This window comes from Apiospora aurea (assembly GCF_038362705.1).
Source record: "Apiospora aurea strain CBS 24483 chromosome Unknown utg000006l_segment0_segment0, whole genome shotgun sequence".
Lineage (NCBI taxonomy): Eukaryota > Fungi > Ascomycota > Sordariomycetes > Amphisphaeriales > Apiosporaceae > Apiospora > Apiospora aurea.
This window is the reverse complement of record NW_027117393.1, coordinates 3,667,386-3,681,360: the sequence shown is the minus strand read 5'-3', so window position 1 is coordinate 3,681,360 and position 13,975 is coordinate 3,667,386. Positions and strand designations below refer to the sequence as shown.

Genomic DNA, 13,975 nt, shown 5'->3' with positions numbered 1-13,975 from the left:
AGTTCGTCTAATAGCATGCATGTAGAGGCAACAGTCAAGGAACGGTTTTGAGCTGTCTCAAGCTGGCTAAGCAACATACGGCCTATATGATGGCGGTCGATCTGTTCCATGAAGCCCTTTTCGCAGCGACTTTCGAAGGGATCCCAAGGATGGCAGCGATGAGCCTCGTCGGCTACCGACCATGATCTTCCACCTCCTCAAGTCACTAGGACAAATACTGCTACCTTTCCCGTACCTGGCAACTCACGCCTGTGGATGCCACCAGTATCACGCGACAATAATAGCAACAACAGCAGTATACCCGGTCGTACAGTGCGATTTCATCAACTGCTCCCCCTGGCTCGGATATGCCGATCGTACGATGCGTACCAGCGTCTCACCGTTTGGCGGGCACTTTCTCGAAGAGTCAGTCCGTGAGGCCACGTGTTACTGGCAGTGGACTACACCCCGCTTGGAAAGTGAGACCGACAACCCAGACCGTCGTGAGATTGAGGGGAGCAATCACCGATACTTGGCATCAACATGACTGGAGAAACCCATTCACGCAGGGGCTGCCTCGTTTCCAGCTGATTGGCGTTATGTATGAACTTTATATAGTGGATGACCCCAGATGGGAAAAGTTCCTCCAATCGCAACTCCATGGGGAACCCTGAGGCTTGTCGTACACGCGAGTCATTCCGCTCCCTCTACGTGGGTCGCGTTTTCAAGGGTTGGCGTTTGTGGGGCCGAATGGTTGCGTGAATCGGAGCCGCCGTCAAGGGTGAAGAAGAAAGTGATGCGCCCGCAACGACAATTCGATTCATGGCCATCCTTTGAGGATGGGGATGCGATACGCGGGGGCGGGTGTGGATTGGGTAGATTGTGCCGTGATGAGGGTCGCGATCAAGACATCGTCCGTGGTATACGAGGAGATAATGCTGGAGAAGCCCGAGACCCATGGGTCATGCCCCATACTCGCGCACAGACATGGGCGAGTCCCCAGGTGGATGGTGATAGTGGATAGATAGGCACGAGAATTGGGAAGTGTGGTCGGCGTTTGAGCCGATTCTGTCGAGACCAGGCAGCTGAAACTGGGGAAAGCGAAGGGAGCCAGTTAGGCATGGGGAAAGGCCGTGCTGGAGAATAGATACCGTCTGCCCATCATGTAGTCCCAAAAGACGCAGTTGGCAGATTGATCAATCAAGAATGCAAAGCTGGTTTTATACAAGTCGCCAAAATGAGGGTTCTTTGCTTGCACGGGCGTGGCTCCAACACCGAGGTAACTAAACCCTGGAAGACCCAAAGCGACGCCATGTCTGAGCTGTGAATCGCTAAAGCCACACCCCGCAGATCTTCCGTATGCAGACTGCCGCCATACGGAGCTTCCTCGAGCCAGAATACCATTTCGAGTTCGTCGAGGGCCGCTGGCCGCATCTTGAGGGCAACTGGTCTGTCCATACCACCGATTTCTCCAAGTCAAAGGTGATTAGCCATATCCACTCATCCGTAGAGGGCTCCCATTTGCTAACTGCTTGCCAAAAGCTCTATGGCTATTACAATGGCCTAGACATTTCGGACATCTTGGCTACTGAGAATGAGCTGCGCGAGATCATAGCGGAGCATGGGCCCTTTGATGGCATCCTGGGATACTCGTAAGTGGCCAAGCCTCCTGCTGCTGGTTTTAGATATATACTAAGCAAAAACCACAGCCAAGGCGGTACCCTCGCCGCCCAGCTGGTAATCCGCTACATCACCGAGAACCCCTTCGCCACCATCCCCGAGCTCCCCCTCAAGTTCGCCATCTTCATCAACGGCGCGACGCCGCCCTGCGTGCTGCCGCTGGGCCAGGACGAAGAGGCCTACGACTGCGCCCTCGCCGAGTTCGCCGAGGCCGCGCACCTGTTCCGGGTCTTCAAGCCCAACGGCGCCGACAACGCGACGCGGCTCCGGCCCGCCAAGCTGCGCAGCAGCGGCCGCAAGGTCGTCACCGACGGCGTGCACTACATGACGCGCTACGGGCCCGAGTGGGACGGCCGCGTCATCTCGATCCCGACGCTGCACGTGCGCGGCAGGGGCGACCATAGCGACTACGGCGAGGGGCTGCTGGAGCTGTGCGAGCCGGGGCTGGCGGAGGATGTGTTGCATATTTATGGGCACGACTTCCCCCGGGGGCTGGAGCTGAGTCGGACGATTGCGCAGTTGATTCGGAAGACGGCTGCGAGGGCGTGTTAGGCATATGTATTCAAGTTTATCGTTTCCAGAGGCTTCTTTTTTTTCTCTCACTATAAAGTCATTCTCTACATCGCGATTGGCTATATTTCCGAGACGCTAAACGTCCTAACATTGTCGGGATCGAGCATGAAGTCGTACGCGGAACGATAAACCCAACGCAGCTTCTTTTGCTCGCACGAAAGTACTTTAGGATTTGTTGGCAGTCCGTCGGCCACACGGCGGCGAGTCCAGTTGTGGTCACTGATACGGTCTGCTGGACTGAGCCACCAGGCAATGCCCGAATGAATTGACGTGTATAATTCGAAGAGCTCAGGGTCTTCTGTGACATCTAGCAATCCCGCACTTTGCGCTCGGATCTGGGTCTCTGTCTGATAGCAAAGTCGCGGGAGATCGTCAAGCCTCACATCCAACGTCTTCTTTCCCAAACGTGCTAGTGTAATAGTAGGTAAATTTAGCACCAGTTCATGGCCATAGCTTCTCGAGATATCTGAGAGTTTCAGTAGCGAAATGTAAAAGGCCAGCGATTGTTTCTGATAGTCTGTGAGGTTGCTGACCATGGATCTGAATAATTCCCGAATTCCGGTAGGCACAGAAGTAATCCTTTGCACTAGGACTTCGTGGTCGTCACACGCGGCTGCTCCTTGTGTAACGGTTTGCACTGCTAGTGCAGCATACAGAAAGACCCCTTCCGACTTGTCGGCGATATACAGGTCCGCGGGCTTGTAATCGATATGCTGCAAACGTATATTGGCGTCGAGAAGCTTTTGTTGCACAAACTTGTGTATGTCGGCATGGTTGAGATCTTCCAGACGTAGTTGTTGGCAGTGCGATAGCCGGTTGACTATCTGGTCTTCAGGCCTGCTGGACACGCATACTTTGACATGAGCATGGACCTGAAGCTGCAAAACGAGCTCCGTTAGTTCGTTGTAGTCTCCAGTAAACTCATCGAGTCCATCGATGAACAGACAGAACCGCAAATGATTAGCCGACTCGAAAACCGCCACAAGACCGGCTTTAAACGCTTGTATTGTCCAAATTGGCATCGTCCCCATGTTTGTTGGTAAGACGGACAGCACCAGAGGTATCAACATTGGCTCCACTTTGCAGATCTGATATAGCAAAGACCGCAGGAGACCCAGTATGCCTTTCTGCAGGTCGGACCCGGGACGCCAGAAGAAGAACTGGAAAACATGTAAGCGGGCTTGGCCTTTCCAGATGTCGAGCCCTTCTCTTGTCCGGCGGTCCTGGACGATGTGTGCCATCAGTGTTGACTTGCCGCTGCCAAGCTTGCCACAGATCCAGTATAGGGAACTCCCAGTGCGTAACCAGTTGTAGAAGTTGTTCCATCGGTAATATCGATATGGTATCCTGTTACTTGGTGCTTTGGCACTCGAACCCCCATCAGTAACTGGATCGTAGAACAGCCACTCTAGAGTATTGGGAGCAGCATCTTTAACAGAGACAAGGCGATCGTTCATTTCGTTGAAGAAGAGGCTGCTGAGAAAGTCCTCCTCAAACTTCCTTTGGATGTTCGACTGATGCCTCTCTTCGGCAGCTCTTTCGGCGGCTGTTGAGCGCTCAAGTGCATTGGTATCTGTTTGCGCTATCCTGGCGGTGCCATTAATCGCAGAATGGTCGATCCTTCGCTGGATGGCTGCCTGTGAGGATGCGATTTCTTTCGAGATATTTGTGGCTCTCTCTGCTTCGCTTCGCTCGAAGTTGTTCAGGTCTCGTATCACAGCCTGGACTTTGTCATCAAGCGACTTGAACTGCGTGCTGTTCTTGACTGAATCCGCGTTGATGACGCTCCTGTGGAAACTTGTCAGGCATCGTCCTCGAACCCGGACAGTAGTTCCGACTCACCAAATATCCTGAACCAGTAACGACTTCAGTAATCGCTCTTGCTCGTTGAGAGACCGCTCGACCTTCTCAATCTTCTTAGCCTCCTTCATAACACGGTATAGCTTCCTCGCCGTGCTGACGTGCTTCCCGGCGCCGCGGACATGCTGCAATAGATCCAAGACCTCCTTTGTCAGTCGTTCGCACTTTTTGGCGACATCGGTGATGCGACGTGGGACGCGGCCCGTTGTAGGACGCGTGAGCTCGGCACTCGAGGCGGCTAGCTCTCGTGCGCACGCTTCCAGCTCCTTGTTGCGGTCGGTGGCAGATTCGGCCCTGTCGCGGATCTGGTAGCAGAGGCGGATGGTCTTCAGAGCTATCCCCAGAAACTGCGCGGCGGCGGCGGCGACGCCTACAGCGGAAACGGGGTCCATCGTAGCTGTGGATCAGGACTGGACTGGTGCAGTTGGGACAGTGAGCAAGAGGATGGAGCAGGAACGAAATCCCGGGCGGGGTATCCATCCATCAGGCTGCCCACGCAGGGGTGTAATGCCATCCAGACCCAAGCGACCAATGAGAGGAGTTTGACAGGCAAGCCGGACTCGGTACTTGGTTCAAAGAGGCCCGAAGTCACGCCAGCTACTTTCCGCAATTCTATTGGCCCATAGTGTGCTGCACCTTTAAACCTACAACTGCCCCTGCCCAGTCTTCTATCAAGTTTAACGATGGTGTTCAACACAACAGACCTATTGAGGCCAGCAATGGCAGAGATATTAGCAGTCGACCGGTTCGCCGCGCTCCTAGCAGCAATCTCTTTACTATTTTCTATTTTCTATGCCCAGAGACTATGGAAACCGAAGCCCAGACTTTCCAAGAACATCGCCATTCTCAATGCCAAGAAAGGGGAACTTTTCCCCTATTTGCGGGCAGCCTGGAGAAACACGCTGGATCTCAAGTCAGCCCTCGACTTGCACCGAACTCGGCTCAATGGCCAAACAGTCCGAGTACCCATCGTCGGGCCGGGGAAGCTGGTGCTACTCCCAACCCGCGAGGCAAAGTGGCTGATCGACCAACCGGAGAACGTGCTCAGCATGCACCAACAGACGGACCTTCACTTTCAGACGGCGCACAAGACGGTCTACCCGCTACGGAACCAAGCCCACGTGCATCTTGTCATGACCAAGCTCACAAGCCAGGTCGGGAACCTGGTGCCGGTCTTGATGGACGAGATAGGCATCGCCATGCCACAAGCTTGGGATGGCACACGTTCTGAAGAAGACGGTTGGCATGAGGTTGATGTGTTCGACACTTTGCGTGTCGCCATAGGCCAAGCCACGAACCGCGTCTTCCTCGGAGCACCACTCTGTCGAAACCGCGAACTACTCGATGCCGGCGTCGCCTACGCACAAGCCATTCCGGTAGCGGCCCAGCTTATCAGTCTGTTTCCCACCTCGCTCAGGTGGCTCGTGGCGCCCCTGATTACGATGCCAAACCGGGCCTACGAGAAGACGTGGTTCAAATTCACGCTCCCAGAGGTCGAGGCGCGTCTAAGAGGCCATGCCGATGATGGACCAGCGAAAGCAGACTTCCTGCAGTGGTCAATACAGCAAGCTAAAGAATCTGGCGATGACTACATGTGGGAACCGAAAACCTTGGCGGCTCGTTTACTTCTTGTCAATGCCGCCGCGGTCCACACTTCCAGTTTCGCCATTACACACGTCTTACTCGACCTCGTGGGTTCTGGTGCCAAGCGCGGTCCTGAATACGTCGCCGAGCTACGAGAGGAGATCCAACAGGTGCTGGCTGCGCACGGAGGCTGGAGCAAGCGCGCCTTGGACGACATGCACAAGCTGGACAGCACGTTCCGGGAGAGCCAACGTCTTAATACCGTACTTACCGTCGGGCCCTTGCGTATTGTGAGCGCGCCCGAAGGTGTCACGACGTCCTCGGGGGTGCACATCCCGAAGGGCTACCAAGTCGGGATACCGGCATACCAGATGCATATGGATCCAAGCATCTGGGGAGAGGACGAGGAAAGGTTTCGCCCTTTTCGTTTCTTGACGAACGCCAAATTGCAGGAAAGCGATGAACCTGAACCGAACCGGGCGAGGCAGCCATGGGTTACAACCAGTCAGGAGTACTTGTCTTTCGGCGGTGGGAGAAACAGCTGCCCGGGACGGTTCTTTGCCGCAGCCGAGCTGAAGCTGTTGCTTGCGCATATCTTGTTAAACTACGACTTCGATTTCCAGGAGAGACGACTGCCAAATCAGTGGTTTGGAACAAACCACCTGCCCCCTAAGAAGGCGGCTATCAGAGTCAAAAAGGGAGATATATAGATAGCATTTTGACTACATAATTACCTTCCACTAGAATGATCCTTCCCAAATAGATATTTCTGCAATTTCGAACGGGTTTGCTTCATAGCTTTCCCTTCAATGAATACCTGTGTCACATGGATGGGCAATGAACTCGTTGAATCTACAATGTACTCAATTGACAAACACTTGTCGACAATTTGTGACATATTTTACCTTGCTTGACTTGGTGTCTTATCAAAGCTGGTGGAGACTAACAGAGCGGTCTTTGCAAAACAAGGCGGTTGAAAAGTACCGGCAAGCCCCTTATCCCAAAGATTAAACTTGGTGATGATCCTTTCAAAGCCAAGTGACCAAGGCGATGGAATCGCGGACCCAGCAGAAAAGGGGTATTAAACTCGGCGCCGTTTGAACCTTAAAGACGAAAATATGCATGCTTTCGGATGCCTGCTCTTGCCACATGCCACTGGACACGTTGACAAAGATGACCAAAATCCTTGTTGCGTTTTTTGTAAGACACTAGGTAGTTGTGCGGGAGGTGGTCACGACCGGAACGCAATCGACTGCTCCCATGGAAACTCCAGTATAAAGCTGTAGATCTGTGACGGATGATGCCGGCGTCAACCCGGGGGTTGCATTGCACATCGTCAGAATACGGGGTCCCCGCAGCGAAGAAAATAGTAGCACGAGTCACGTAAACAGAGTTTCTCTATACTGATTTAAGCTTTTAGCTACCAGCCCCTGCGCGAACGCGATGTTACCCAACCACCAGAATCGGCCCGATTCCCCCACGGGACCGGGGTCCAAAGTCTCCAGGTCCCCGGGTTGCGAGCGCCAACTCAGACAAGACCAAGGCGCGGGTGATCCCATCGCCCACGCAAGTGCCCGCTTGCCACGCCAGAAAACCATCCTGTATCTTGCAAACTCAAACCCAAAACCTCGCGATCTACCACGGGACCATCCGCACCGTCACCGGCTGGTCGATCGAGCACGCCAGCGCCAGCCCCTCGCGCCACTCGCTGTGGTCGAGGCTCTCGATCTCCTTGAAGACCTGCAGGAGCCGCACGATGGTGTACCCGGCCTCGGTCAGTGCCAGCTGTTGGCCGATGCAGATGCGCGGCCCGCCGTTGAAGGGCAGGTACTCCCAGCCGGGCCGCTTGTCCGCCCAGCGCTCGGGCACGAACTCGTCGGCGTCGGGGCCCCAGATGTCCTTGCGGCGATGCATGGCGTACGTCGAGAAGCCGACGTTCTGGCCCTTTTTGACGAAGATGGGGGATTGGCCGTCGGGGCCCTATTGGGTGGTTAGTGAGAAGATAAGTAATGGGATGGGGTATGGAAAAGGGGTTACTTACACCACCGACGGGAAGTGTAACGTCCTGAATAGCTTGTCTTCCGTTCAGGGGGACAATGGGCCATAGTCGAAGTGCTGTTAGCATCCGAGTCGTTAGTTACAGCTGTTGTCAAATCTAGAGTATGATGAAAGTTGGAATTCGCCCACTTACTCTCGTTCATCACCCATTTCAAGTACTTCATGTTCTTCAGTGTCTCGAACGAAGGATGCACCCCATCCAAGTCCCGAACCTCATCTTGCAACTTCCGCAAGACCCTCTGGTCCTTAGCCGCGGCAAAGATAGTCGCCGCCAACAGTGTCGAAGTCGAGTCGCGCGCGGGAATGAGGACATTCAGCAGATGATCGCGCACCGCAATCGGATCATCAACCACCATAGCCAGCTCCTCGAGGAAGATGTACCGGCCCGGCTTCCTGTTTCCTGTAACCTTCTCATCCGCGTCGTAGCCAGGCCGCTTCTTCACATCGCGGAGACGCATCGCTTTGGCGACGTAGTCGTCGACGAACCGCTGCGTCACCGCGCACGCGTCGAGGAACTCCTTGCTGATGTTCCAGTCCGCGAGGCGGCCGAGGCGGCACCGGCGCGCGAGCTCGCCTTGGGAGAGCTTAAAGGCGGCGGCGAACTGGGCGGAGGCGACTTGGCTGTCGGTGTTGGTGAGGGTGTTCAGGGACTCCCCAAAGAGCATTTCGCTGGCGGAGTCGAGGGTCTGTGTATCATGTCAGTAGGAGCAGGTCCCTGGATGTTTGGGTATGGCTTACCATGCATTGGAAGAGCTCTTTGAGATTTACGGGGGTAGTGCCGTCCTTGGACAACTTGGCCAACATGTTCTGGAAATGCGCCTCGAACGATTCGAGATCAGCGACCTGATCGCGCACGAAATTCGGTCGCACCCTAGACGAAACACCAAGTCAGATCGGAAATATAGCTTAACAAAGAGACGGGACGTCTTACAAGGCGCGTGCCTGCTCCCACTTTGCGCCATCGCTAGTGAAGATGCCATGTCCCATAAGGGGTTTGAAGTTGTTGTATCCTACATAGAGCATATATCAGCAAATGCATCAATGTGTATTCCACACTGCAACATCAACGCCAATCCGTGTGTACTAACTGTCGATTCCCACCCCAAAGCTGTGGAACTGGGTAGCCAGTAGAGCCTGGATGTTCTTAGGCTCACATGTCCAATAAAAGTCGTCCAGCAACACTCTGCTCTTGAAGGTATACGCGTTCTCTTCAAATCTAGTTCGCATATACTCCAAGAGCGTGTGGTTGGTTAAATGGCGCTCGAGCTTGAACAGAATGCCGATGCCCAGGGGGTCAAGCCAAGTGATGAGCTTGTCCATGGGGGCTGGCTGGCACCCATTCGCCCTGCTGAAGTTCTGATCGCGAAGCCATACCCGAAGCTGCCGGGCCAGCAGGTACAGAGCGAAAGCACCCGCTGCAGCTAAGAGATAGATATTCGCCATGGTGCAGGATGTTGGTGTGTGTACCAGTGCATGGTGGTTCCGATGGAGGACGAGATTAGGTCTTGACCATTACGCTCTCTATCTTGTCAGATATCTTGAACTTCTCAAGCATCTTACTGATTGTCCCAACCTGGGCGCCATCGTAATGTTGTCGAACGATGGGCGAGTCCTGGTGACCAACTGGGAGATACCCCTCTCCCCAAGCCGCATCCACAAGTCCCCACATACAAGGACCCCTGCCCTGCCCCTTGTCAAGCTGAACCCCAGGTCGAACCCCTGTTACTCCGCAGCTAGTGAAGCAGGGACCTAATAAAGTTTTTGTTTCCGCCAAGGTTCGAGGCCGAGAGTCAGTCACCTATCCACAGCGGACCATCACCACCCGATTTCTTGCTTGAAAGTCGGTGAATGTAACAACGCATGGTACTATTCGTAGAAAGCGGCCACTCCCGATATATGAGACACACAGTGCGACCATTTTCATGTTCTAGACGAACTGTAATTCGCAGCAAGAAGCGCGAATTCCGCGACTGTCGCACCAACCCCGTCCTCGACCCAGCACCCCTCAATCTGAAGCCGGGCGTACTTCCCACTCCATACATCATCCGCAAGTGCGATCTCGGTGATGTTGCCCACGTATGGTACGACTGGCGAGTCAGGCTTCCAAGGCTGTGTGATCTTAATCTTCGTCTCCCTGACAATCTCTTGCGTGGTCTTTGGGTCGTCGAAGGTGGAGCTGTTGGACAGCAAGACCCGCACACTCTTTGGGGGCCGCATGCCAAAGTCCAAATGGACGGACTTGAGGCGAGTGGGCGGTAGCGAGGTAGTGTCTATCGTCAGGGAGGCCGAGTTGCTACCTGTGGGCTGCCAGGCGGTCCCCGCATAGCCATCAGTTGCGGCAAAGGGGAACTGACCAGGGGAATAGGCATCCTCAGATCTTGCGTTGAGGCATTGGAGGGTATTGCCTGCCACGTCGAGGCTTGTATGTTGTGCTCGGTTCTTGATAGTGGCGGACTTGTTGATCGCTAGGTGTATAGTGTAGCTAGCTCCGTCGTCCACATTGCGACCTATCGTAATGGGCATGCCGGCTGAGCCATACTGGTCCGGCACCAAGCCGTCGAACAAACTCGCATCGTGCCTGGTGATGTTTGTATGCGTCTGGTTCATCCAGAACTCGACCACCGCTCCATTGTAGAACTGAATCGGCGCTTTGAAGTGCTGCAGCTGAGGAGGCAGGGAGGGAAGCACCACCAGATTGGTATCCGTCACCTTCAGCCCGAGGAACCCTGCCGTAAATGTCTGTAGCAGTCCGCCGTGGCCGGTGAGGAACGGGAATGCCGGGTTAATGTCTTGCCCAGTGAGAGGATCTTTGACGGAGGGCCGGTCTACTTGCTGCTCCGAGAACTGGTACCAGGGGGCTCTGACGTAAGGTTGGAAAGACTTGACCAGGAAGGTCCAGAATGCGCAGCCCGAGTTGGTGAGGGTGTTTGCTTCAATAGCGTAGAGACCCCAAGTCATTGCCGGGCCATTAGGATCTTGTCGCACCGAGTAATAGTCCATGGCAAGTCGTCTCTTCTCCGTGGGAAAGTTGCGCCGGTAATCAAACGGATAGTGAGACAGGATCACGTCGGCTTGCTTCGATACGATGGAGTTGGGCATGCCCCGGAACTCCAGGACGACGCCTTCGTCTGACGTGGGTATCGCCATGTTTTCCAACTGCTTGGTCCATTTGTCGTCGACGGGGATCCCTTTCTGCCTTCGAAGATTTGAGGCCGCCTCGAGAATGACACTGATGGCCGAGGAAGTAAAGGAGCCGTCGGCAATGTACATATAGTACTCGTCGGCGTCGGTCATGATGTCGATGCCCCAAGTTCCGGTCTCATTGCGGAACGTCAGGGTCTCGCTGAGTCCTGTTGCCACCCCGTCTATAACGTCGACTGCGCCGCTCTCCTCGAACCATGTGCTATCACCGCTCGTATTCTTGCCCATCAACAAGCTCAAGGCGATGTCTACGTTCAAGTGGTACTGATACATGATGCAAGGACCAGTCTGGTTGTAGCATTGCCCATACCGTCCACTGGTCCAGGGGTAAAGCATGCTGCCGGTTTTGAGTGCATGTCGCTCGGTGTTCTTCTTGGCCTCGCTGGCTCGATTGATCCTGTACTGGGCGAACTGTCTCGCCAGTCGTGGATGTGTTCCTTGTGTAGGGGGCGCCATGAACATCTCGGCATCCCAGAAGATCTTGCCGCCGTACGTCTGAGAAGAGAGTCCGCCCACGGGCAACGAGTTGCAAGCTACACATCTTTCCGGGTGCGTATCCACCTCCGAGTCCCACGGGAGAAGGTTGGTGTAGAGGTAGTAGGCTGAACTGATCGCGGTGATCTGGAGTGTCTGGATAATGGGGTCGCTTGGCAACTCTCCGGTATTCGGGTTACGGAAATCCGCAACGACATGAGTGTTCATCAGTTGAGATACTTCTCGTCGGTGCTCGGCACGAGCAGCGTCATACCCCCGAGCCCTTGCCTTTCTGGCAAAATTAACGGTGACGGCTTCGGCAGCCTCTCCGAATTGGTCTGATGAAGCCATTCCGACATACTTGCATATTTCCGCCGCCTTGCTTCCCGGTCGGATCGCGTATGTTCTACTCGACGTGGAGGATGTGGTATCGTTCAAAGATGCCATGGAAAACAAATGGGTGTAAGCGGAGAGGTTACTGCCGACATGGATTGCTGTCGTGTCATTGTACTGCAAGTCGCCGTCAATGGTCGAGAGTATGTAGGCCGTCGTTGAGTTGACGCCCGTCGGTGACACAGCAGAAACAACCTCTGAAACTCCGGGCACGTAGCTTGTCCTTGATGGAGTAGTTCGAAGGGCACTGCGGCCATCCAGCTTATCGATGATCTTCACATTGTCGAGGCCAGAGTCGCTTGCAAGCGACAGTTTCACGGCTGCCAGTTGTCTGTCCGCGAGCGAGACGAAGGACTCGTATTTGATGGAGATGGGCTTGTTATTCATACAGCTGGGTGGTTGCCACAGATACGACCATGTCGCGATGCCCTCTTTACTGCATACGAAGTCATTAGTATCCGTACCAATCTTGGTAAGCAATCGATACTCACAACGACAGCTCCGAGACGAAGTCACTGATCTCGGCCAGATCGGTAGACCCATGTAGCAGATCGCCGCAAGCCTCGACAAGGAGGTCTGTGAAATGGGGTAGGCCGGAGATGAAGCTTTCGCCGCGTGGATCCAGTTCGTCGGTACTGGGCTCGCTGCCCCAAAAGCCGGTAGTCGTCGCGAACGTCCGCCGGGGCTTGCTGTACGACGGCCACCCCTCCGAGTCATTGTACCGGCTTAGCTCGAAGAACGGACCGAGGGAGCCTTGGGCGATCCCGATGTAGCTTATGCGGAGATGACGTCAGCTGGGTATAAATGCGGCCGGCTTGGTCTATCTGAAACGGAGGGAGGTACTTACCCGTTCGACTGTGGCACCCATGCTGCAAAGGTACCCGGCAACGGCACAGTGGACTTGAGCGTCCATGTGGCGTCGTCCCAAGACACCCAGTCCGCGGGCAGATTGAGTAGTGTTGCCGATACGACGGCAGATGCAGTAAGAAGAGGTACCAGTAGACGGGTCATCGCGACTTGCAATACTGTTGACTGACAGATCGGCGAATAGGGGTAACTGATCGAAGTTCAAGTTCCCCAGTCGAAGTTGGCGGTCGTAGCTGTATCAGCAACATTGCGCAGACAGATAGTAAACGTTGTCGGCTCGTAATTAGTCGCAGTCGCTAGCTGGGCATCCATGCAAGGTTAGCAAGATATGGAACCCAATGGGAACAATTGGCCGGCAATCTTACATATCCCATTTTACCCAGATCTAAGGTTCCGGAAGACAACAAACCTTGCTTTGGGGCGAAAGATCGTGAAAGGTTCTTTGCTGTGGATCAGGACCACGGCTGTAGGGGACAATGACTCGCTGTGAAGGCCTGGGAATTTGAGGGAGGGGCCCCGTAATCCCCAGCCAATGGACCAGGCCCCCTGCACACTGGTGCTGGGCGGTCTCCGCACCCCCCGTCGTTTTTGGCAATCCCTGTTGAGAAGCACCTTCAAAGGCTCGGTTTCTTTTGGTCACCAAACATACTGACGGTCGAACCTCATCAAATAGAGGGAGTATGTTTTTGCTGTTGCTGTTGTTGTTGCTATTGTTCTAATACTTAGGGGTATTGAACGAGTATCAAGAGGGAAAGGAGGTCAATAGAAATATGCATGCACCGACCAGATAGGAAACCCAGTTCAAAGCACACATTGGTGCACTTTCCCTAACGGAATACACTTTCTGAATTCACACCTGCTGACGACGAGACCCCAGTTATTGCAGCAAGTAGTGGTCGCCGAGTATGGCTTCATCCTATACTCGGCGATAGTCTCGATAGTCGTTATGCTTTCTCGCCGAGTAATTCTAGATTGTACACAGATTGTATTCAATGTTCCGTTCTCCGCTCTTTTCGGATGCCTCGCGGGTGACTTCCATCCCTAAGGTCTCGTCAATCATCCCGTCTCCAGTGAATCCGTAATATCTGAACGTCCCCGTGGCCACTACCCCGTGAACTAAACCTTTCCAACTCCCTAGTCGACGAGACGGCAATCTTCATCCATCACAAACCATTCACATCCCGAATCCAAGCAGTGGGTATACGCAAATATCCTTGTTGATTCAACCGGGCAACAACCACCTTCCGCAATACGCATCACAACTTTGCATCTCACGGCAACGTCGTCAACCCCAAGCACTTCTGAT

At 54.2% G+C, this 13,975-nt stretch overlaps 5 protein-coding genes across 5 annotated transcripts; 2 read left to right on the top strand and 3 right to left on the bottom strand.

The window, feature by feature from the left end:
• Positions 1-1,216: 1,216 nt before the first annotated feature.
• On the top strand, positions 1,217-2,211 carry PG986_009715 (uncharacterized protein; the record flags this gene model as incomplete). Its single annotated transcript, XM_066845937.1, has 3 exons — positions 1,217-1,258; positions 1,330-1,631; positions 1,689-2,211. 3 exons carry the CDS (start codon positions 1,217-1,219, stop codon positions 2,209-2,211), a joined length of 867 nt encoding a protein of 288 aa, XP_066698335.1.
• Positions 2,212-2,291: 80 nt separating this feature from the next.
• Positions 2,292-4,484, bottom strand: PG986_009714 (uncharacterized protein; the record flags this gene model as incomplete). The annotated part of the gene is made up of 2 exons (XM_066845936.1): positions 2,292-4,020; positions 4,075-4,484. The coding sequence occupies 2 exons, from the start codon at positions 4,482-4,484 to the stop codon at positions 2,292-2,294; spliced, it is 2,139 nt and encodes a 712-aa protein (XP_066698334.1).
• Positions 4,485-4,811: 327 nt separating this feature from the next.
• On the top strand, positions 4,812-6,386 carry PG986_009713 (uncharacterized protein; the record flags this gene model as incomplete). The annotated part of the gene is made up of 1 exon (XM_066845935.1): positions 4,812-6,386. One exon carries the CDS (start codon positions 4,812-4,814, stop codon positions 6,384-6,386), a length of 1,575 nt encoding a protein of 524 aa, XP_066698333.1.
• Positions 6,387-7,311: 925 nt separating this feature from the next.
• On the bottom strand, positions 7,312-9,177 carry PG986_009712 (cytochrome P450 alkane hydroxylase; the record flags this gene model as incomplete). The annotated part of the gene is made up of 6 exons (XM_066845934.1): positions 7,312-7,656; positions 7,718-7,791; positions 7,868-8,420; positions 8,473-8,605; positions 8,666-8,744; positions 8,823-9,177. 6 exons carry the CDS (start codon positions 9,175-9,177, stop codon positions 7,312-7,314), a joined length of 1,539 nt encoding a protein of 512 aa, XP_066698332.1.
• Positions 9,178-9,654: 477 nt separating this feature from the next.
• PG986_009711 (uncharacterized protein) lies at positions 9,655-12,813 on the bottom strand (the record flags this gene model as incomplete). The annotated part of the gene is made up of 3 exons (XM_066845933.1): positions 9,655-12,238; positions 12,294-12,575; positions 12,650-12,813. 3 exons carry the CDS (start codon positions 12,811-12,813, stop codon positions 9,655-9,657), a joined length of 3,030 nt encoding a protein of 1,009 aa, XP_066698331.1.
• Between the last annotated feature and the right edge of the window lie 1,162 nt (positions 12,814-13,975).